This window comes from Notolabrus celidotus, chromosome 6 (assembly GCF_009762535.1).
Source record: "Notolabrus celidotus isolate fNotCel1 chromosome 6, fNotCel1.pri, whole genome shotgun sequence".
NCBI lineage: Eukaryota > Metazoa > Chordata > Actinopteri > Labriformes > Labridae > Notolabrus > Notolabrus celidotus.
Window position 1 is genome coordinate 18,627,014 of NC_048277.1, and position 23,525 is coordinate 18,650,538.

General features: G+C 41.6%; 1 protein-coding gene across 11 annotated transcripts in view; it reads right to left on the reverse strand.

The window, feature by feature from the left end:
* frmd4a (FERM domain containing 4A) overlaps positions 1 to 23,525 on the reverse strand; it is a 99,892-nt gene that overhangs the window by 32,804 nt on the left and 43,563 nt on the right. For 8 of the 11 annotated variants that reach the window (XM_034685534.1, XM_034685535.1, XM_034685539.1 and 5 more), the window contains exons 2-3: positions 5,080 to 5,145; positions 175 to 269 (exon numbers count right to left, since the gene is read on the reverse strand). In XM_034685534.1, coding sequence (XP_034541425.1) covers positions 175 to 269; positions 5,080 to 5,145 — 161 coding nt within the window. Of the gene's footprint in view, positions 1 to 174; positions 270 to 5,079; positions 5,146 to 8,414; positions 9,084 to 23,525 lie in introns of those variants that run through there. The other 3 variants (XM_034685537.1, XM_034685538.1, XM_034685536.1) reach the window with 3 other exon arrangements.

A 23,525-nucleotide genomic window follows, 5' to 3' on the forward strand; every position in this document is an offset into this window, starting at 1 on the left:
TCCTATGGAAATTTACCAGAAATGTTACACCCCTTTGCAACCCTAGTTATAATCAGAGTACATAGTTATTAGAAAGCACTGACAAACCCTGCTCAACAAAAATCAAAGTACTTAGCTACTGATTTATTATTTGTACATTCGTTTTTAAAATAAAACGTTAAAACGATGTCTTACGTTTCGTCTGTGTATGCAATGCCAAAGTACTCCTTCTCCTTGAGGTTGAAGTGAGAGGCCACAAGGTCCAGCAGGTCCTTAGCCATCAGCTTGGGCTGTAGAGAGAGGAACATATTAGTATTGGTCTCATTTTGTTTAATTTAACAGTTATATCTTGAGTTTAGTGGTTTATCATCACTTAAATTAACTAGAACAAGTACATGTGCGAGAGCTTTATGTTAATTCTATCAGCTATTGATTTACCGCAATGACTAAGCATTCTGACAAACACTCTGGAAAGAGGAAAAGAGCCAGAGAACGAGAGATAAATGAGGGAGAGAGAGTGTGAGAAAGATGGATGGAGTGTGTGGATGTTGCTGACAGTGCAGGTACCCTGCCCTTCCCCTCCCTTCCTCTCTCCTTTCTGCCTCTCTGACCCACACCTCTACTGCAGAGTCATGGCTCTGGGCTCAACCACTGTATTGCAGGGAGAGGGTTGCAGCTAGCATAAGAGCTTGCTAGCTAGTTAAAACAGGGGAGTACTATTCATGCTATACAGTATGTGATGACAACTTCCATTCAACGCTACATTTAGAGCATGCAGAGCATCTTAAAGCCAAGCAGAGGCCCGGGACTGCTGCCATGTGCTGCTGGTTTGTGACATCCTGAGCAATGGCACGCCCCACCCTGAGGTTAACCATGGGTGTGCCTTGCTGCCTGCATTTCATTACACACACACACACACACACACACACACACACACACACACACACACACACACACACACACACACACACACAAGTATGCATGCACATATGACAAACCCAAAGCCCATTCTCACAATAGAGGATGAAGGTATGTGCTGTGCTTACAGGAGAGATGAGCACAAGAGAAAATAACACACTGCACACACACCCAGTTGATCAATGTGCCCAGTGCCTAGTGTGCACAATCGTGAAAATCTCCCCCCCTGAGGACCTGTGCTATCTACTCACTGCACAACTGCAGTGACAGCTACTGGAAGCTATTTAAAGAGAAGGAGGTGATGTCATGCAGACAGCAAATACAAACACAGACACACATGCACATATACACACACAGCTCCAATGACCTAAATCTCATATAAGCACGACGCCTACAGTGATCCTGCAACTGCAACACGGAGAGGCTCTGGAGAGAATGGAGGCGATGGAGGGAGCATGAGGAGAAGCTAACATATAGGTCGTTTCTCTCTGTGTTAGTCTTACAAAAGATGGTTGTGTCTAATAAAAAACAGCATGGCTCCTATTATAGGAGACATTTATGCTACTGTATCATAGAACATTGAGGATGTCAAAACATATGCAATGTAAGGACTGCAAACAGGCTATCTTTATTGAATTAGCAGTAATACGTGTTTTGGTTCAGTCTGAGACACACTGTTGTGGTCTCTCATTACCACACTGCAGTTTACAGCATTGGCAACAGTATCAATTAAACTACACCCATGCCACTGCAGCATAACCAACAATGAGCAGGGGGACAATGACACGTGGAAACATAAATCATTAAAAAAGACAACATGGTAACAAGAAACACTGGCAAACATTAAGAAGTAGAAGATTGGTTTGACCTTTATAAGGTTTTGCTAGTTTGCCTCCATAGCAGACCCTTACATTATGTTGTGTGCATTCAATATTAATGTTGAATTTGGTTCTCTCTTTGAGTGACAGTTCACCCCGTCACAGACACATGCTGACACTACAGCTCATTTGTATTAAAGCAGAAACTGGGGCATGTGTAATAATGTTATGGAAGATACAGTGATACATAAAGTGAATGACTAATATAGCAGACTACACACACACACACACAACTGAGACACAGTACCACACAATTCAGCCATACTACAAATATACACACACACACACACATAACACACATGGCAGAGCCATCTAGCAGACGTTGAAGTTCTCAGCTAGCTTAAACAGCATTACTTCGAATAGACATTTAGCCTGTGCCTCTTCAGCAGTACAGGTAATTAACTGGGGAAGAATTACAGGGAGGTGCAGATAAGAAGGAGACATACTAAGCAAACCTCCAGACAAGTGACTAACGCACAACAGTAGCTCACTCTGCTGGCTGCCGGGATGTCAAAGTCAAATCTCTGCTAACAGCAAGCCAGGCCCTTGGTGCCCTCAGAATTGCAGATTTATATTCATTGGTGGTACTTAAGAGAACATGACTGAGTGAGGACAGGTTTTTAACCAAATACCTTATATGTTTTTGTGTCTTAACCCTCCTGTTATGTTCGTTTCTCTGGAACTGCAATAATGTTCTGGGTCAATTTGACCTCAATTATCCAAAAGTGTCAGAACCACAAAAAATCCCACACACATTAATGTTTAACTCCATTACTAACCATTTAAATCAAGATGTAGTCCATTGGTGTTCTTTAATTCTCACAGATCATGGTTCACTGAGGATAGCTCACTCGTTTTTCATTAAAATGAATGTTAAAACATTTTATAATGTACATTGGAAAGACCTAAATATATATACAATGATTTTACATGACAAACATTTTTGTTTATTTTATTTTACATTTTGATTTTTTTATTTATTATGAAGTGATGTTGATAAATTAACAGGACACCTCTTCTGTCACATGCTGCCCAGATTTTTATGCTGCATTTAGCTGGTTTGGAAGGCATATATTAACTAAAATACACTTTAAAAGGGGTCAGTTTGACCCACAACATAACAGGAGGGTTAACTATGTATGCTTCTTTACTCTCAAGCATCTTACAACCTTACGGTAAAAACCCTGATATGTCCCCATACTGAAACTCCATACCCAGTTCACCAACACAACCCTACACCACTCTAGCCCGAGGGAAAAAGAGCTATACGACTGACATAAATTTTACAGTGGCGTATTTGTTGGTTAACTTCCATCTGTGAGCCTGGCCAATAGGTGTGCTAGCCTTCTGGCACATAATTTCCTGCTAATGAGGCATTACTCCACAAGCTAACCACTAAAGACATGCTTTCAGGGGTGGAAGGAAGGGGATGAGGATGGTAAAAGGGTGAATAACACCGCTGGGATTAGATAGCAGTTTAGTTTGACAAGTGGAGGACAAAAAAGAGACTAGAAAGAGATTGGACTCTCCAGAGGCTCACTGGCAGATGCTATCCACAGGACAGACTCAATACTGCCACTGTTGAAGAAACTAAGTGAACAAGAAGAATATGAGTTCTGTTCCAATCCTTAAAAAAACAACTGTTTGCAGTGTATATGTTTTATGATCATGACATGAATAAAGCTTTTGTATGCATCAGTAGAGCTCCTGAAAGTGTCTTGGTTTACCACAGCACTCAGAATAACACTGTAATTTCCTGAGGACTGCTGCTGAACATCCTCAGAATGAGGAGAAGCAAAGACAAAGAGTAAGAGATATACAGCAGTATTTTGATTTATATGACAAAGGTTTTCAATAACACCCCCTCTTTCTGACTTCAGTCATGCGTTGTTTCTTTATAACAGTTCTTGAACTACAAAAATACCATTTACTAGAATTTCTATGTACTATTACAGGGATATTTTTCTAGAAGAGTGAATGTCTCGCAATTACTTTACACACTAAATTCTCCTTTTCATCGAGAATGAGCAGAAAAGAGGATGAATTGAAGGAGACTCAGCCATGGACAGACAGGTAAAGGCAAGCAAGGCCGGCTACATGATAATGACTGACAAAAGAAGACATGGAGTGAAGACTGGAGAGTCAGAAAGATGGAGAGAGGCAGAAAGAGAGAAATACAGAGAGATAAGAGGGACAGAGAGAAGTATCAATTTGTAAAAGAGGATCAGTTCTGGCAGAGTAATCAAATCAGAAAGTCAGCAGACCTCTCCACGGCTCTCCCCTCCATTTTCTTTCACTCTCTTCCCATCTCTTTAGAATCACCTTCGGTCTCTCCATTCCTGAGCTTCTGCCTCACTTTTCTATCTCCCTCTCAACCTCCTGAGTTTCTGTGTCAATCGTTCTATTCTGTACTTGCTCATTTTATCCTGTTCCAGGGCAATTACCCTCTTTTGTCTTTTTCTTTCCTTTTTTCCAGTGGAGGCGGGTAATCGTCAGAGCAAAAAAAGGGGTAAGAGCAGTTAGGGATAGTTGAAGATGCTTCTGATGATAAGGTTGAGAGGGCCGTTATAACCAAAGAGAATATCATCACCAATCGATGGAGGAAAGAGGAAATTAGGGTCACCTTCTGCTGTGAAGAAAGAGCCTCATCATTTATACCTCAACCGATGAATCTGGGTTACAGTCTGACATAATAAAAATCCATATCCTGGTTCTACCTTGCCTGTAGAACTAAAACCAGTCCAACATAAGAAAACAGCTGTTTACAAAGGTTGGGGGCTTTTAGCAGCAAGGGAGGTACTAATGTGTTATGGGCGTTAAAGCTGCCTTTGGTCATTACTTCAGAAAGACCTGCTGAGAGTATTGAAGGCTCACAGCAGTAAGAGAGGGGCAGCATGCTGCTTTGTGGTTCTAAGATGTGAAGGAGCTTTGTCAATAACAGATAGATAGTTGATGCTAGTAGATGGGTGTTTAATAATGAGCACAACTTTCGTGATTGAAGTTAGCGATTACAGTCTAGTGATTTAGTGATGCTTGGTTTTTGCAGAGAGAACAAATCAGGACAGGTTCTGCTGCTACACCCCATGTGTGATATTGTGGGTGTGTGTGTGTGTGTGTAGGAAGATCAGGTGAGCATCAAGAAAAAGCAAAGTCACCTACTGCTGACTGAATTTCCCTTTGTCAGCAGTGATCGAGTCCCTCAGGACACCAGACATCACTTCTTGCTCACTTTAAAGAAAGAGGAGTGTGCAGCGAGTAGGGGGAAGAAGAAAGAGAACAGAGGGCAAGAAAAAGAGAGGCTCACCTGCACAAGGAGCTCCAGCTTCCTGTCGTCCAGGAGGTGGACCTGACATCGCCTCCCCTCTGTCATCTGAGAAAAAGAGAGGAAATGAAAGGGATGCTTGTTAATAAATCCTTAACAAATATCACGTCATGCCAACAGCACCAAAGCAGAGTTTTTTTATAGGTCTCCATTCCAGAGACATGTGTGTTTAATATCTTAATGAATTCTTAACTTGATTCTCTAATACAGCAGCAACACGCAATGGATCGATAAAGACAATGTCCTGTGCTGTATTCCTCCTCAGGGACATTTCTGGCATTCCTCCTTAGGCAGGAAGTGCAGTACCCCTCAGTGGACTACAAGGACCAGAATGACTTATTGCAGTGAGGGTTTGTCTGTTTTGTTAGTACAAGGTTTGCTGAACAGTACTGCAAAAAATGATATCCATCTGTCAAGTTCAGGTGTAAACACTGAAGCAGGTGCAATGAACAACAGTCAACTGTGGGAAAGAGTCACAACAAGTTCAACCAATCATCTGTATGTCTGATACAACTCCCATAAAGTCAATATGGTAATTCACTGCAGAAATAAAGTATTTTCTTGAAATGATTAAAAACAGTCCCGGGGTGTTCTGCATCTGTTTTTGAGTATGTGTGTGTGTGTGTGTGCTGGTGTTTTCAGCACAGGTGGAGTTTCTCTGCAACTTAACAGGAAGCGGGGACCCTGAGGAACACAAACACCCCCCTGGCTCCTCCCACACTTCCCTCACATCTGGGTAATGTGGAGGGAGAGCACGAGGATGGGGTTTTGTGTGTGTGTGGGTGTGTGTAGAGGGGTAAGACATTTTTTAAGAGGAAAGAGTAGGACGAAAGGGAGGGAGACATCCTCAATTTCACAAATCTGATGAGAAAACATAAATGCCATAAACATGAGCACAAGCACAACCGGTTTGTAACTCCTCACCATGAGGATCAAATTGACCACCTGAGGCTCTTGCAATTTGGTAAGGGTGTGTCCACAGTGTGAGCACAACTTCTTTCCCACAACTCACTCCTCAATTTCACAACTCACTCCGGCTTGCATTAAGGTGACAGGTGAGAGGTGAGAGTTTAGCAGAGAGCTGAAGATACCAAAATAGCAAAGTAGAAGAGTGACAGGGCTGTGTCTCAGCACTCATCCCTGTGTGAACTCTGCTGAATGACTATGTGTGCTGATGTGTGTGTGGCTTCTGGCTACTTTGAAGGGTTCAGTTTACCCTCCCACTCACCATTGATCTCCTGTGGTTTGAGGGTTTAGATTGGGTGCACCTGTGCACACAGTAACACACACACAAAAACACACTTGTGTTTTCCAATGAAGGCTGGCCAGCTTTTGTTTCCATCTCCCAGTCTAAGGTACAAGGTTATATAGCAATGCTAAGATGTTACTGGGCTTAGATGTTGCAATGAAATGTTATAGGACAGCTTGCAAATCTCTAATTTTTGAAAACATTTTGCAAGCAACACTAACCTTCAAGAAGAGAACAAGACTGCAGTAAAGATACAAAACTGTACCTGCAATACCTAAAACTGCAACGCATAGTTGCCAACAAACTTTCCCTGACATCTTCCTCGAACCACCTGGGATTAGCACAAACCTTGAAGTCAAGCTAACAAATCACTGTCCTGAGGCCAAAATTAGGCAGCCCAATCTGAGGGAGGAAATGCTTATTTTAGTCATAAAGTTGACTTTGTGGTCTTGGACCCAACCTATTGAATCTGTATCCTCCATGAAACCAAATGCACAAAGTTCCTTTATAGCTTCTAGTCATTACATAGGTTGAAATAGCACAATAATAGGGAATACTTTGGTTTAACAGGTTGATATTATGATATTATACCTACGGTGGCCCTGAAGGACAAAACTAATTTACCAAAGAAACACTTTACAAAGTTGGAAACAAATTTACATATTTGAAAACATTTTTAAATTTTATGTAACAACTTTACATTACCAAGGCCAAAACAAATTTTCTTTTAAGAAAACAAATTTACAAAATCAAAAAAAAAACAATTTTACAAACGGCGGAACACTTTTACCATTCCTGAAACAAATTTACATGAATTTTTAACGGAAAGGGAATTTACCAAACACCGGAAGTGATCCGGTACCAAACAGAGTACCAGAACCAAACGTTGCTCCATTTGGTTTCTCTCCACCCAAACAAATTAAATGACCCCTCACTGGACCTCTCCCGGATCACTTCCGGTGTGTGGTACATTCCCTTTCCGTTAAAAATGAATGTAAATTTGTTTCAGGAATGGTAAAAGTGTTCCGCCATTTGTGAAATTGTCTCACAGCTTGTAGATGTGGTTTTCTTTTATTTTGTAAATTTGTTTTCTTAAATGAAAATTTGTTTTGGCCTTGTTAAAAGTGTTTTACTAATGTAATTTTGTTTTATAAAATGTAAAAATGTTTTCCAATATGTAAATTTGTCTCCTTGTTTTGTCCTTCAGGGCCACCATTGGTATAATATCAACCTGTTCAACCCAAAGTATTCCATATTATTGTGCTCTTTCAACCTATGTAATGACTAGAAGCTATAAAGGAACTTTGTGTATTTGGTTTCAACGAGGATACAGATTCAATAGGTTGGGTGCAAGACCACAAAGTCAACTTTATGACTAAAATAAGCATTTTCCTCCCTCAGATTCCCTTTCCGTTAAAAATAAATGTAAATTTGTTTCAGGAATGGTAAAAGTGTTCCGCTGTTTGTGAAATTGTCTCACCGCTTGTCAAAGAGTTTTTTGATTTTGTAATTTTGTTTTATCTTAAATGTACATTTTTCTCCAACTTTGTAAAAGTGTTTCATCTTTTGTAAATTTGTTTTGTCCTTCAGAGCCACCTTATAGGCTACCTCAACCAGGAGACAGTTTAGCCAGGTAACTCTCAGCCTTGTCTCATCACTGTCAGTATTAAACAGCATCTTGACAGGCACAGACTTCTATTGCATGTTGTAAGCATTGCAATGCAATGTAGGTTCACTAAAAGAAACAGGGGCTATTGACACATGTTAGCTACATCACCATGTCCTGCTGTGTGATTCATGCTGTATGTTATCCTCCAACATTTCTGACCCATTACTAGTCATGTTTAGAACTGGATATCCTTCATCTTGGAGCCTGACTCACTAGCAAGAAACGAGATTGAAAAAAAAAAAAAAAAAAGACACGAGCTATGTATAAAAAGCAGCCATGTTCACAACGTTTCATTATGTCTCTGGAGCTCCCAACAAAATTACAGAGGCACATATACACACAAACACAGCTGACAGTGATGCTCGGTCGACGGCAGTAATGTTATTATTAGTTAGTTACCTTGCAAAGACACGCTCACTGCGAGACTCCCACACAAAAACCGACTCCAGGAACGGGTGAAGGGAATAATAAAAAAAGCAAAATTCTTAATCCCAGAAAAGAATGAGTCGTGTTACTGCCAGATAATCGTCAAAATACACCCCTTCTCCCGGCCGGCCTAGGGGAGGAGGCACATCAGCATCCATGTTAGTGACCATTAGTTCACGTTAATTACAAGAGACGCTTCAGCTCTACATTGTATCCTCCACGCGCCTCAGCGCATCTCATATCCTCGCCATTCCACTAACAGACAGCTCGGCTCTAATTAAAAACGACCGATAGGCGTTTTTTTCCCCCTAAAGCTTGCTTCCCTCCTTCCTTCTGAAAGCAGCAGAGAGCTTCTCACGGTGCTAGTCCCAGTCGACCAAACCCCTCCTCCTCCTCCTCCTCTCTCCGCTACCGGCACCGTGCACAAACGGTGAGTGAACGTAGATAGCAGGAGACCGTACCATCGGGTCAGCAAATCGAGGGGGACAAGTGTAAAGGAGCGTCCAGCGTCGAGTGTGAACCGGGCTCCCTTCACTTGTGTTTCTTGCTGTCACCGGAGTTGCTTCGAAAACACGGGAATAATGGAGGCAAGATGTGGGGGCGGGGAGAGGAGGAGATGTGGGGAAATTTTCTGCAGCAGCTCACAGCCATGAGACTGAGAAGAAACTGCAGCCCGCTCTCTCTCTCTCTCTCTCTCCCTCCTCAGTCTGTTTTTACATGTATGTGATTACAAACCCAAACAGGCAACTGTGTCTGCAGAGCACACAGACAATCTGCCGTGGAAATAAGTAACGCTCTGCTGATACACAACAATGAACAGTGATCACAGTCTACATGTACCGTTGAATCAACTGTACTCTGATATGCAGTCTCTGTGGGGGAGACCAAGTTGCCTTAAAATACCCTAACCTCAAATGACTTTTGAATGATGCCAAGTTTTTCATATGTGGATCTAACAAATTCTACAAAATAAAGTAGATAATTTAGTTACATCTGCACATCCCTTGCTTGTTTGGTCCCTCTCTTTCCATCAGAGCCGGCCCTAACCGACTTGGTGTCCTATAGGCAAAATTGTAACTGGTGCCCCTTGTATTATAACCAACTCCACCAAAAATCACATCACATGTACACTGAAAGACAACTGACATCCAGCTTTATGTTTTACAAGTTTCCTTTGTTTTAAAATAAAAATGACCTCTAAAAGAACATTAATTAAATGGTAATAACACTGATAAGCAACCTTTTAACCCCCTATGTGCCTGGGCGGCCCCTCAGGACTGTGGATGCATCTCTGCTAGTTGTGCCAAGATCCCGCCGTAAAACAAAAGGTGACCGGGCCTTTTCAATCAGAGCTCCAAGTTTGTGGAACTCCCTGCCACTTGACAATTAGACAGTCCACAACCTTCACTGCTTTTAAATCCTCACTAAAACATTTTATATAGAAGGCATTTCCCCACCCCTAATTCTTGAATTTGCTCTGCATTCAGATGTCTTGTTTTGCTTCTGTCTTTTTTTCTCCCCCCTGTTTGCACCGTTTTTTATGTAGGTCATTTCTCTGCCTTTTTGTTGTGAAGCACTTTGTAAACTTGTTAAGAAAAGTGCTATATAAATAAAGTTTATTATTATTATTATTATTATTATTATTATTATTATTATTATTATTATTATATATTTAGCAGGAAAATAAATAAACAATTTCAAAATGTATGTAAAGCGCTTATAAATAAAGTCTGATTGATTGATTGAAAATGCATTATGTAATAGTAGTAGAATTCATTTAGTCATTATATAACAATCATTTTCACAGTGCAGACACTTTCAACAAAGCAACAGTAATATATTAAGTGATGACTGAAAAGGCAGAAGCAAAATGTTTATTTAAGCCTAGCCTACATTTTATATGTAATTAAGCTAACAGATTCCAAAGTGTAAGGAAAACAACAAAAACAAAAAAAAAACAAGTATATCATGAACACTTATAGACCTCAAAAACTGCTTTGCATACCATTATTATTAAAAACCAAAAGTGAATCACAAGCTTTTAAATGTTTACTGGCATCATTCCGCAATTTAATCCAAAATTAAATTAGATAAAACAATATTGTTTTTCCTATTATCTTCACATTTTCTTCCTCACTCATTTAGCGGCGCCCCCTATGGATGGCCAGCGCCCCTAGCATTTTCCTATACTGCCTATGCCACGGGCCGGCCCTGCTTTCCAACTTGTAACTTCCTCCTTGCATCCTTAAAACACACATCTCCTCATTCTCAGGTATAGCTTGCTTATTTCTTCCCATTCAGTCTATGGCAGCCACTGGAGTGGTTCTTTTTTTCCTGACTTAAATTGGGCACTTGTGTTCACCTTTGCAGCTGTAGCAGCAGCCGTTGAAACCACAAGTTGTTAACATAACAAAATCAGTCTAGTTTTTAGTTCTAAAAATAGATTCTAACGTGTGCTGCAGGAGAAAGCCTATACCTGCAGTGGATAAGTTTTTGGATGACACAGCAAGTGTAGGCTTGTCTGTTATTTATTACTGTATTACAATAATCTCCAGGTTATGAAAACATTGTGGCCCTTTATACACATGTAATGTGCCTTCATGCAAATGGGAAGATTCTCTCATCTTTTTCCCAGAGTGTCTCTCATAGTTAAGTTTGCATGAACCACAATTGGTTGCACAATGTAGCAGGAAAACCTTAAACCTAAATTTGAATGATTGATGAGAATTTCTGTCTTCCCAAGTCATGAGGCAAGGCGAAGACATAAATAAATGTAATGTGCTTGGCTTGAACATGCTTGTTGGTACATCAGTTCATGCTGTAAGCCCAAAAATTCAGCTTAGTTAGCTAAATGTCACATGAGAAACAAGGAGGTGTATCCGTTTCCCTCCTGCTGGATTTTTCTGTTTCTTGATATTTTTGGCCCATTCCAGACACCGGAAACTGGCCTGTCCAACTTAAACATCTCCAGATGACTCTTTTTTTGGCTGTAATACATACACACTTTTTTTTAACTTCACATTCTCCAGTGAAATACATATCTCTCTTTATTGGATGCTTCTATCACAAGGGGGCTGTGTTTAAAATACAAGAGAAAAAGAAGGGGGACAGTGAAGACAGGGGATGGATGTGTTAAAAATGACAGAGACAGAAGAAGACAGCAAAACAAAAAATGGCAGTAGGAAGATTCTTAACACTTAAACAAGAAAGGTTTATGAGGTATGGTTCCTGTTTGGAGTGTGTTTGAGGAGCTCCAGAGAGGCTGCATGTCAGAGAAGGATGAGGGTGAAGGGGAGGAAAAGGAAGGAGGAGAGGAAGCAAGGCAGGAAGGAACAATAAACATGTGTGATTTAATGATCCATGTGTCCATGCCTCTTGAGTTCCACATACAAGTTCACCTTTCACTGACCTACAGAGGGTGTTTCTGTCAAAAAAAAAACAAAAAACAAGGTGAGAAACACTTGTAGGTGTGACATATCTGGGCCTGTGTTATAGAGCGAGTGGGCCTATATTCCTGGCTGAGGTGTGGTCATAATGAGGTGCTGATCTGGTATATTTCTATGGAGCTGGGGGTCCAAAGGGGAAAGATCTGGATGGGTGAGGCGGGTTAAACAGGCGGTGGGTATTAGAGTCAGGTTTTAGGGTCGAGCAGGGGGACAGGGTTGATGGTGTGTGCTGGAAAAGGTAAGCTATATTGGTGGAATGTGATATAAACACAGCCAAACGGTTAATTGAAGCAAGATGGAGAATCTCTTTAACCCCAACTGTGGGACGCTGCGGTAGGCATAAAAGACTGACACACACACACAAACACACACACATACACACACACACACTCCACGGTCTCACACTCTGTCTTGCTCTGTCTGTCTTTGTCTACATCTCTGCCATATTTATGGAGACTAAACAAATAAACACTCTTAAACACGTCACTCTGAGAGCAAGCGTAGTCTGACACAACAGTGATTTATGGGGCTGAGATCATTATAGCTGAACAGGCTTTATAGCTCGTCGTCAGTTTTGATGTAACACTGTCTGCATCTGGTGCAGTTCACATAACAACATTAGATTCAGCAAAATGTACTGTACATCTACACAAACGTTGAATGGGGTTATTTGGAACCTGATGGAAATAATAGAAAGGCCGAATGCAGACTCCTTCAGAGCAGGGAGGGTCATGGAAAGGCAGCCAGGAATGTCTACAGAAAAGACTGACCGGGAAAGATCTGTTTTGTTTGTTCAAGTGTGTGTGGTTGTGTGTGTGTGTGTGTGTGTGTGTGTGTGTGTGTGTGTGTGTGTGTGTGTGTGTGTGTGTGTGTGTGTGTGTGTGTGTGTGTAACTGCGAGCTCCACCCTCCCTGCCCGTGACTGACTTTGGGACTGAAATGTGGTTCCAGTTAGGGCGTTTTTTAAAATCAGAAACACACTGGCACTTCAAACAAGCTGGAGATATTTCTGTAACCAACCCTGCTTTGTTCTTATTTTACTACAAAGCCAGACTCCAAGACTTTACCAGTCTCTGTTTTTGTCTTCAGATGTGCCTTCCCAATATCTTTACATAGAATCACGACTTTCACTGAAACTGACAGACGGAGTTACTTATGAATTTTAAATGCTGCTGGGAACATTGCTGTGAGGTGTTGTAGGACAACACTATAAAGACATCAGAAATCAATCTTTTGGGAGCCTCCATCCCCAAGGAATAGCACAGATTCAGGCTGAGTGTCTTACCCAAACTTGAACACACTGAAAGGTTCACAATGACTGTCATACATCAACTTAAACTACTTTGCCACCATAATGCTGTATAAAAATGAGTATTTCTGCAAAAGCTATAGCAAAACATTTACTGTCTGAACAAATAAGTAAGAAATATCTTGATAATTTGTTCTGATTTGGTTCACTTTAAGACTGAAAAGAATTAGACCATGCACACTCATTTACTACAATTTTAATCCAGGGTCCCCTGGGTCTGAAAGAAGCTTTGCTTTTTATAGTTCTAGAACCAAAATAGTCTTACATCCTGTCATTCTTTTTAACTTTTGGATGGATTTATTGAAGAAAGGAGCTACTGGGCTGCACTTTAAAAACCACATCTCTAAAAAAAAACAATATTAGCCGCGGTTTGCAAAACAATGAGAGTGACTCAGCTGTAAGTCAGAGAAAGAAAAGAAAATGTAGTGAAGATAACACAGAAAATCAATTTAACACAGTGTATTGGTAGGGTACATTTAAATATGTCATACCAGCCTAACCTTGTTCTTGATAAATTCTTGGCTGTTTGAAACTCTTCTCTGAAGATTGCTCACTGAAAGGTCACATGTTCTCCTCTTAAAATAACCCAATACTCTCCAGCATTACATTTTATCATGTAATAATTACCTTCACAATCCCTTTCTGTTGCTTTAAAATAAACCCAACGACGCTGCTTTAAAAACTGGGTCAGACAGTTTTGCTAATTCACAGGTTCTTACATAACACAGGGCCTTAAGATAAAATTAAGATAGAAGGACTACAATTAGAGTGCCCTGGATGACACTCAAGCAAACTGAGGCCTTTCTGATGAGACTGGGCCACAGTGTGACAGTTCTGGTGCTGTTTGCTCTAGCTACTCTTTACATGTAGGACTTTCAACTCTATGACACCAAATATGTGTTTTTGCACATAATGAACACTCATCTTTCCTACATTTGATTTTTTTTGTAGAGACTGGCTGTATTTAAAACACTCAAAAATGGGATTTCCTCTTTGCCTATATTTCCCAAAGGAGGGAAAAGCCTCTTCTCTTCCTGATCCCTCTTTTTCAATCGTTGCTTTTCCTGGTCAGCTTTGACCTTCGCTGACAAGAGCCAGACATTCTTCAAATTCCAGTGTAAAGGAAGCGCAAGGTTGATGAAGCCGGCCCATACATCTGCCTTGTATTTCAGATGAAACAGATCTACAGTGATTTATTTATTATTGGTAGCTTCTGAATAGAGGAAGAGGGCAGAGTGACTGGAGCGAGAGGGGGAGCCAGAGGACCAGCAGCCCGACGAGAGGAGCAGAGATTCAGGACAAATAGGTACAAGTGATGTCACGTCTTTAGGACTTTTATCTCAATGAAACACAGTCTTAGTGATCATGGGGGGTTGATCTGCTAGGATCTCAGTTGTCAGTGTGTGTGCATGTGTGTGTGAGTGTGAGTCATTCACAGGGGAAAGATCTTTTACACCCACACCTCCCCTCTTCATCTATAATTCACACTGTGAGAATCACTGCAGACCTGAGTGACCCTGTGTTCACTGATACTGCTGGCAATGCACATAGAGAGACAAAGTGACGTAGTGCACAGTGTTTCGTTGTGCACTGATAATAGTATCCTCTTTATAAATGCAGACTGTGTGTTTGTGTGAGTGCTTTTGTGCATGTCTATTGAATGAAACTTGCTTTTTTTAAGTGTCTATAAGCCCAGCTGACCATGTCGACAGTTACGTCTTCATCCTTGATTTTTATTTTTTTACACACAATGGTGCTTTTTCTGACAAGTTTTCACGTCTTTCATAAACAAATAAACACACAGAAATATTCACACACACACATGCACAGCTCATGGCGTAACTCAAGGGCAGTGTTGAGTAGTTGAACTCCAGTGGCCTCTATCAAGTGTCCTGTGACTGGATAGAATACCAAACACTCCAACCATTTAGCATGCTGAATATTAAACAGTCCTGGCTGGAAAATCGTCTGTGTGTGTGTGTGTGTGTGTGTGTGTGTGTGTGTGTGTGTGTGTGTGTGTGTGTGTGTGTGTTAAAGTCCTAATGTATTCTACCAGCCTATGAAACATGTACTCTACGACCAGAACAGCAGTGGAGAGGAGAAAAGCTTTTTTTAGGGGTAAAGAGCGGCTAAATCCTCTCAGTTCTTTTTGTTAATTTTGCCCTTGCTTTGTGCGTGTGTGTGTGTGTGTGTGTGTGTGTGTGTGTGTGTGTGTGTGTGTGTGTGTGTGTGTGTGTGTGTGTGTGTGTGTGTGTGTGCATGTGTGTGTGTGTCCCTTAGGACCCCCAAAGACTCTACAGGCCACGGAGCGACATCATTCAAGGCACCGGCTTTACAGGAGCTCTGTGAGCTTCCATCCACATAATAACTCTTAAGTTTTAAAGGCACTCACTTCTCCAGCTGAGTGGCATGAACACAACCTGCACTGTCAAGCATACAGACACACACACACACAGACACACATAAATGTTTGACCAACCTCACTCCCCCTTGCTCTCCAGCCTAAGACGCAAACAAAAGTTGTCATGACAACTCTCAGGGAGATGTAGCTGTCTCCGCAATGCTCTCTGCCAGAAATGTAGGGCACTTAGAGGAGGAGACACTGAGAGACAATGCTAACACGCTGTAGCAGCCAGAGGTAGGACCCAAGGGAGTATGAACTTAAGGTGAAAAAAAGTAATGCAATAAATGTTCCCCACACAAAGTGCTACGATCCAGCTAACAATGGTATATTGATCCTTGGATGCCATCGACAAGGGAATCACTTTGCTGTGAAAATCAGACATGCACTCACAGTTTTTCAAAGGCATATCTCCCGCACCTCTACCCCTTTTTCCACTTCATCAACCCCCCCTCTCCATCTAACTCTGCCCAGCTCTACCTCAGGCTGTACTGGCTCAGGTGACGTAAGAGAACTGCATAGGGACAGGTGTACAGAAGAGCAACAACACACGCTTGCACTGTACAGACAGCTAGGATACAGATTCACAGAGGAAGAGTTTAAAAAGGGTAAAACAGACAGGCAGGAAGTGGGAATGAGCTGTAGATGAGGCAGGCAGGCAAACAGAGGGAACATAATGAAGAAAGCAGAAGCACTGGAGAGATAAGAGAGGAGCATATGAGCATGATGCAGTGGCAGAAATTCCCATCCTCTAGTCTGTCGTATTCAAATGTCAAATAAAGGAAGGGGGAAAAAGCTATATGTCCCTCCTCTGTCACCGTCCTGCTCGACAGCCAGGATTTATCCCTCCATAGCTTTGGCTCAATGTGACTGTGCTCTATTACTACACACTTGATTCCTTTGAGCCAGGGTAATGAAAAATGACCCAGCTTGTCTGCAGGGAGAGCCCTTTGGCAAGTACATGTGTGCCTAGTGTGTGTGTGTGTGTGTGTGTGTGTGTGTGTGTGTGTGTGTGTGTGTGTGTGTGTGTGTGTGTGTGTGTGTGTGTGTGTGTGTTTTCCTCTTGTCCAAAGGGAATCCCGTCATTGTAATGGTATTGAATGTCTCCCATTTGGCCATTTTGCCTCAGGGAGAGCCAAAATCTGAAGGAAGAAGGTGGAAAGCTTTTGCTGAATAAATAAAAAACACCTGATCAATCATGTGAAACAACTACACATGAGAACTGTGTTACTTTTTGTGGTATGGCCCTTGCAAACCTATCAATTCACACAAATGCACAGACGCACAACACCTGCTCATGTGTGTGCATGCACACATGAGATCTGCAGTTTAGTTTATGCCCAATTTATTCATACATTATTTAACCTACAACTGTAAATACCTGAGAGAGACCGATTTATGACATTTCCAGTGCTAAGTAAGTGTGATAAATATTTATGACCCTGCAGTTTTATGCATGTATCACAAAATGAGGACTGGTATGACTTATTTAACAAAGTAAAGTGGTTGAGCATGCTTCCCCAAAGGATTGTGGAACATTTTCCACAGCAAATAGTCACAATAAGTGATAAATTGAGATTTTAAAAGACAACAAAAGGAGCTTTTTGCCATAAAACACAACTTACAACAAGACAAACTCAGCAAAGAAATGAATAAGAGGTGGAGGAGGGTCCACAGGGGGTGCCAAAATTGACACAAACATGAGCTTTGAGTCTGCTCACAATGCCAGATTAAAAATACAGAAGGGAGGTTAATGTTTTAAAACTTTTTTCTTTTTGAAATCATGACATTTCCTCTCTTGTCTCCGAAGGTAACACATGTGCAACTGTAAACCTCTATTCTGTAAACACACGTGGACACACAGTTAGAGGCTATAATATCCATACAAACAGAGGATCTGAGAGTCACTGAGAGGGATTTCCTCAGATATTCACCAGATTCCCCCAGTAATCCAGAGGGATTACCATTCTATACCAGGGCTGTAACCTCTGAATTTAAAACATTATAAACCCCTATATCCCCTTCACTAATGCCACAGTTAAACCAAAGACAACCTCCAAAAACCTCATATCATGACTGCTTGGCTACAGTTGTGACTCAAACACACTTGGAGGATTAGGAGAGATACCACCCTTATTTATCAAGCAGCCCGTTTGACCAACAACCAACAAGACATCCAAAACTCTGTGTGTATCAGGTATAACATCTAAAAAGTCTCCAACATGGTAACTGATATCTGGAAAAATCTTATTAGGAAGGATCAAAGTCAGGACCACCTTGCTGTATGACAGCAGTGCTTACTACTGAACCAATGTACTGATATGATGCTTATATTAAAGCTCCTGTTGGGAGATTTTGGCTGGCTATGATACAGAGTGGCATTAATACTAATGCGTTTTTATGACCTAAAAAGCAAGGAGTGACTATTTATATGTAGTTATTTTCAACATCTGAAACCACTGGCAGGAGGTATGTGTCAGACAAGGGTTACACTACACTGTGTAGATTCAACCTTTTTTTTAAAATCATGTTCCATGGCAAAAAATCTCATTGACTGTCACAGTTCACTGTTTTTTTTTATCATGAAACACCAATTACACAAGCAGGGGACAAAATCTGAAAGCCCTTTTTGTCCAAAGGGGTGACCTAAATCATCACAAACAGAAAGTTTGTCACTGAATCCTTAAATTAAGTTTATAAAAGCATTAAACATTTTCATGTTACCATAGAAATACAAAAGTGCGAGAGGCTGCCCCGAGATAGTACACACATAAGAATGGTGTGTGAGAATTACCATCTTGTTTTTAATCAATGACTTGCCTTAAATCCCAGAATCAGATTAGTCCTTTGGGATGAATGTGTGCTACGTGTGAGATAGCGAGTCTGCAAGCATGCAAACTCATGTAATTAATCATGAGCTTCCATCCTATCACTCTCACATTACCACAGACATTAGATCTTGGCACGAGAAAAGAAGCTTATGGTGTACAGTAACTTAACAACACGAGGACAGGGGGGTTGTCAGGCTTTACATGTTTTACATGAAACAACACCAAGAGACTTTTCAGATTTGTCACATTTATTTCAACATCAAATGAAAGGAAGATAAAATTTAGATCCTCATTTATGATTGATGAATGGAGAAAATTGTTTCCCATGATTGAGCTATTTCTTTTTTTATGGAGTTCAGACATCAAGAAGCTAAGCCCCTCTCTTGCATGTGCTCTTTTTACACGCACTATTACACTCACACGCTGTGTACTTGATAAACCTGGGAATGGAGAAGTGGAAATGTTTTCCAGATGAACTATGCAAATAAGACCTTATCCCCAGGGAGACACTGTAAACGGCTCCAACCACCAACAGAATCTACAGAGCCGTGTTTGTGTATGTGTGAGTGTCATTGTAAGGGTATCAAACACAAACATGCCTCCAGCCAGTCGCAGAGAATTAGAAAATTAAGACAAAATAAACAAAGCCCTGGTAAAACTTAAGATAATGTCTGTTCTGGTTCTTCTCCCCTCCGTCACTGAGCATATTTCTGGTTCTGGGAAAAGATTTTCTCACAGACAGATTCTGACTTTGGCATTCAGGACAAAGATGGCTGCCAGACATGGAAAGCGATCAAAATTCTTCAGTAGGAAGTCACAAGTTCAACTTCAACCTCTGTCCAGTAATTTCTTGGCTGGAAAAAAAGGGGAAAAAGGAATAATCCTGGGAAATAGCAAGGATACACAGATTTCCTTTTCTGGATATGTGCCTGCCTGTCATACGTCTATCAACTGACATCTGCTTCAGAGGAACATGGCAACAATTGGAAGATGAATTGAATATAAGTCACAGAGAAATGAATACAATCAGTGTCTTCTTTCAGGGGATCCAATCGAAGTCACAGTTGACTGCTCTTCTCAGGAATCCACCTGCATGAAAATACCACAGAATAACTCAGTGCCCATGACTTTTCAGAGACAAAAAGGAAGGACTGAACAGACACACATGAACCAGCTCCTAGACAGAGGGAGGATTGTGTGCCTTGGATATTTTAGGGTTGTGATGCTGTGTCTCTGCTTTATAAATTAATGGGCAGTAAATCATCAAAGAAAAGGGAGTGGTGACAGAGCTGTGTTATTCTTACAGAAAACAGAACCAGAAGGCCGGATTTTTTATCCTACATTATGCTGCATAGTCTAAAAACCAATAGAACAGCAAGGTTTAATGAATATGTATGATAAAGGGGACATAATGCAGGCTTTTAAATATGTACACAACTTCTCAGTAGAACTGTGTTGCTAGGAAACAACTCAGATTTAAATTGAATAGACATTCAGGAGAGCCAACTTCCTGTCTGTTGTTAGCAAACACTATAACAGGAAATAAACTTTGGGTGTTTATCTTGCCATGTTTGAAATCATCCTACAAGGATGTTGAACACACTGATGACGAGTTCAGCTTAATAACATGTCACTTCACATTCTGCAGAACAAAACAATGGCCTGCAAGACTTGTGAGGTGAAGGACAGCTATTACAGGTGAGACATTTTCACTAGGGCATACCCCATGAAAGGAGGCTATGTATTCTTGATTTGATTCCAACCTACAGCCACTGTCCTGCATGTCACTCCCCACTCTCACTCATGGTTTCCTGCTCTAACTACTGTACATCTTCTATGAATAAAGGCAAAAAACTCTAAAATATAACAGACGAGCCCTTACAACTGCTGTATGAAAGCCATATCTGTATGGGGGTACACTTGGCCAGTGATATCCAAAATTGCCTTGCTCGCACAGGTGTGCATCAATTTTTGTGTCCCTTGCACCCAAACATGAAATCTACAGTCGTGCATGGACTCCTAAAAAGGCTAATTTACGCTCTATGTCTGATACGTGTATGGATATGGAAAGAGCATTTTGTCTGTACTCTGCAATCCTACAATCATGTCATTTGTGTTTCTACAAATTTTCTGGAAGCTTATGAATACATCCTAAACGTTTCAGTATGACCGTCAATCATGAGGCCGGGGTTGAACATTGGAGCCATCAGTTCCAGCTGACCAGTTAAAAACAACAAAGATGAAAATTTTGGAAGGAGGGCGGACAACAACAACAGAGCAGCTTGGTGGAGATCAGACAGTAACTGAGTTTGAGTTGGGCTGCAGTGAGAGAAAAAGTGGAGGCCTGTACAAAACTGGTTTGTTTGAGCGCCCTCTTGTGAATGCATTGTTTAATATCCATCCAAACATAAACGATGCACAATTTTATGAATTGATAGGATGTACATAACCATTAAAACAAGTAAAGGAAGCATTGATAGTTAAGTGTGAGCCTTAATAGTTGATATCACTACATCTGTAAAGACCGTAAGAGAAACAGAGTTGTGAAAAACAATATATGGGTAACTGATGGAAGGAGTCAAGAGTATAAAGCAGCAAAGCTCCGATGACATCATCATTCAATTTACTCACTTGGGAATTTTACTGCTACTTTCTGCCATCATGTATTGGCTCACCCTGACTTCGAGGGTTCTATTTTACTGCATGACTGGCAAGAAAAAGACCACATTAAGGTGAGGGTGAACATGCTCAGCAACACACAAGCAGTGCATGTGTGAAAAGGGCTTTGGTTTGAAGGAAGGCAGGTAAGAAAATGGGAGGTGTCATGTAGACTGACAAATTCAATGAAGATTTAAAAGCACCATGAGAAATGACACCGTGCAACAAACACCCTGAGCCACCACCTAACATAGCACAGCAGAGCGCTGCCCTCACACGCCTTTCTGTACTCACCCTATTTAAGGGTCATACCACCAGAGGAAAATGTGTGACTGCAGGCTGTTGAGTCAATATTACTCTGCCTGATGTATAAAAGTGTGAACACGCAGCTGCACTCTCTCACAGGAGCAATAAGATCACATCTGTGTGTGCAAACAACATATCGCAAATGTTGCACTCTGCTGGTTACTGCAACACACAGCTCAATCACACAGCGCTCTGCCTCACGCAACATGCAAAGTGTAAAATTATCACTTTGACATATGTGTTACACACTGGAGTGCAGTAAAACACCCCGCTGGTGTCCTGATTGGGTGAGTAGGACTGTTGTCTTCTCTAGTGATAGGAAAAAGAGGAGCAGAGAGAGTTAAAAAAGAGATGAAGAAATAATTTAAGCAGGGGAAAAAAGGCAAAATAGAGTGTCAGGGAGGGCTAAGAGACACAAGGGAACAGGTTTAGGTCAGAGCACTGGAGTAGGAATGTATTTTGACTTTAAGGAGCGGTGAAAGTGAAAACTGGTTGATAAAATATGTATAGACACAGTTAGGTTCCCACTCTCTTTCTTCTTTTCCCTCTGTTGTGAGTCTGGGTGTCTCATTAACAGTAATACAGGAAGCCTGGCATAGAGACAGTGCAGTAAGCTGGGGATATCCCCATCCTGCAGCTTGACTCACTGACCCCTCATTCTTTGCTTTTGTAACTCCCACCACTAATAAGTGCTCCTACGTGGACTGTACCTCCACATCAGGCGAGGGGGGAGATATTGTTGGTAGCCAGTCCAAGCAAATGCAGAGAGATTTTGTACAGCCCTTGGTTTAAAAGTGTGGCCTCTTTCAGAAGTCTGAAAGGGTGGAGATGTTAAGGAGGCGTTAGTCTCAGGCAGGTCTGCTTTTTTATTCTGTTTCCTCTGATTGTGTTGCTCTCCCTCAGGATTCCTGAGCTGCAGAAAAACACATCGGAAGGCAAAAGTTGGAATAGCAAAGGCTTATTTCCCTCTTGAGAATAAAAGGGAATAGGAGAAAAAAGGCAGGAAAAAGTACATTATGGGTGTGGAAATATATCTGTACCAAAGTTGTTCTACCATTGCTCTAGTGTCTAGCAACAGGCCTGTTGTGGTTTGTCCTGCTGGTGCCAGCTGCAGCACACAGGGCAGGTGAGACGCCTGGGGAATACTAATGGTTTCATGAAAGCCCTGAAGTACCAATCCAGACATGGTGAACCAATCCAGACATGGTGAAGAGATGGCGCCACGGACGGTCGCCCTGGTACTGCGCTCTCTCGTACTTGTTGCGTTTTTCTCTTTTCTTGTATCTTTATGCTCCGCTTCTCTGGTTTCTTTTACCAGAGAAGAACTTGTTAACATTGGTCAGTCCTCTGCCGAACTTTTTACACCGGTTTTCATTGAACCTTTAAGTTACACAGAGATTCTTGCTGGTGGAGCCGCAGCTCTCTATGGTCTTTGCCGGAGACGCCGGCGCCGGGGCAAGCGAGCAGGCGTGCTCGTCAGACTGAGACAGCGGGGGTTACGCAGTGCGCTCCCGTCCATTCACCTGGCGAATGTCCGCTCCCTGGCAAACAAGATGGATGAACTGCTGCTCCTCAACTCAAGAAACTCGGACTTTTGCAGATCCGCCGCCCTGTGTTTCACTGAAACCTGGCTCAGTGAACACATCCCAGACAGCTCGCTGCACTTACCGGACTTTCAGCTCCACAGAGCGGACCGCGTAAAGGAACTCTCTGGGAAGGCGAGAGGAGGCGGAATCTGTTTCTACATAAACGAAGGTTGGTGTACAGATACCACTTTGTTGAAGAAGTCATGCAGTCCAAATCTGGAGACTCTTTTCATAAACTGCAAACCCTTCTATTCGCCGCGGGAGTTCTCCTCCTTTATTCTGGTCGGCGTCTACATCCCACCTCAGGCCTGCGTAACGGAGGCGTTACAGCACCTGGCTGACCAGATTACAGACGTGGAGAAAAAACATCCTGACTCTCTGCTCATCATTCTCGGGGATTTTAACAGAGCAAATTTAACCCACGAACTACCTAAATACAGACAACATATTAAGTGTCCCACCAGGGAGTCTAACACTCTGGACCACTGCTACACAGTAATAAAGGACTCATATCGCTCTGTCCCCCGTGCAGCTTTAGGACTATCTGA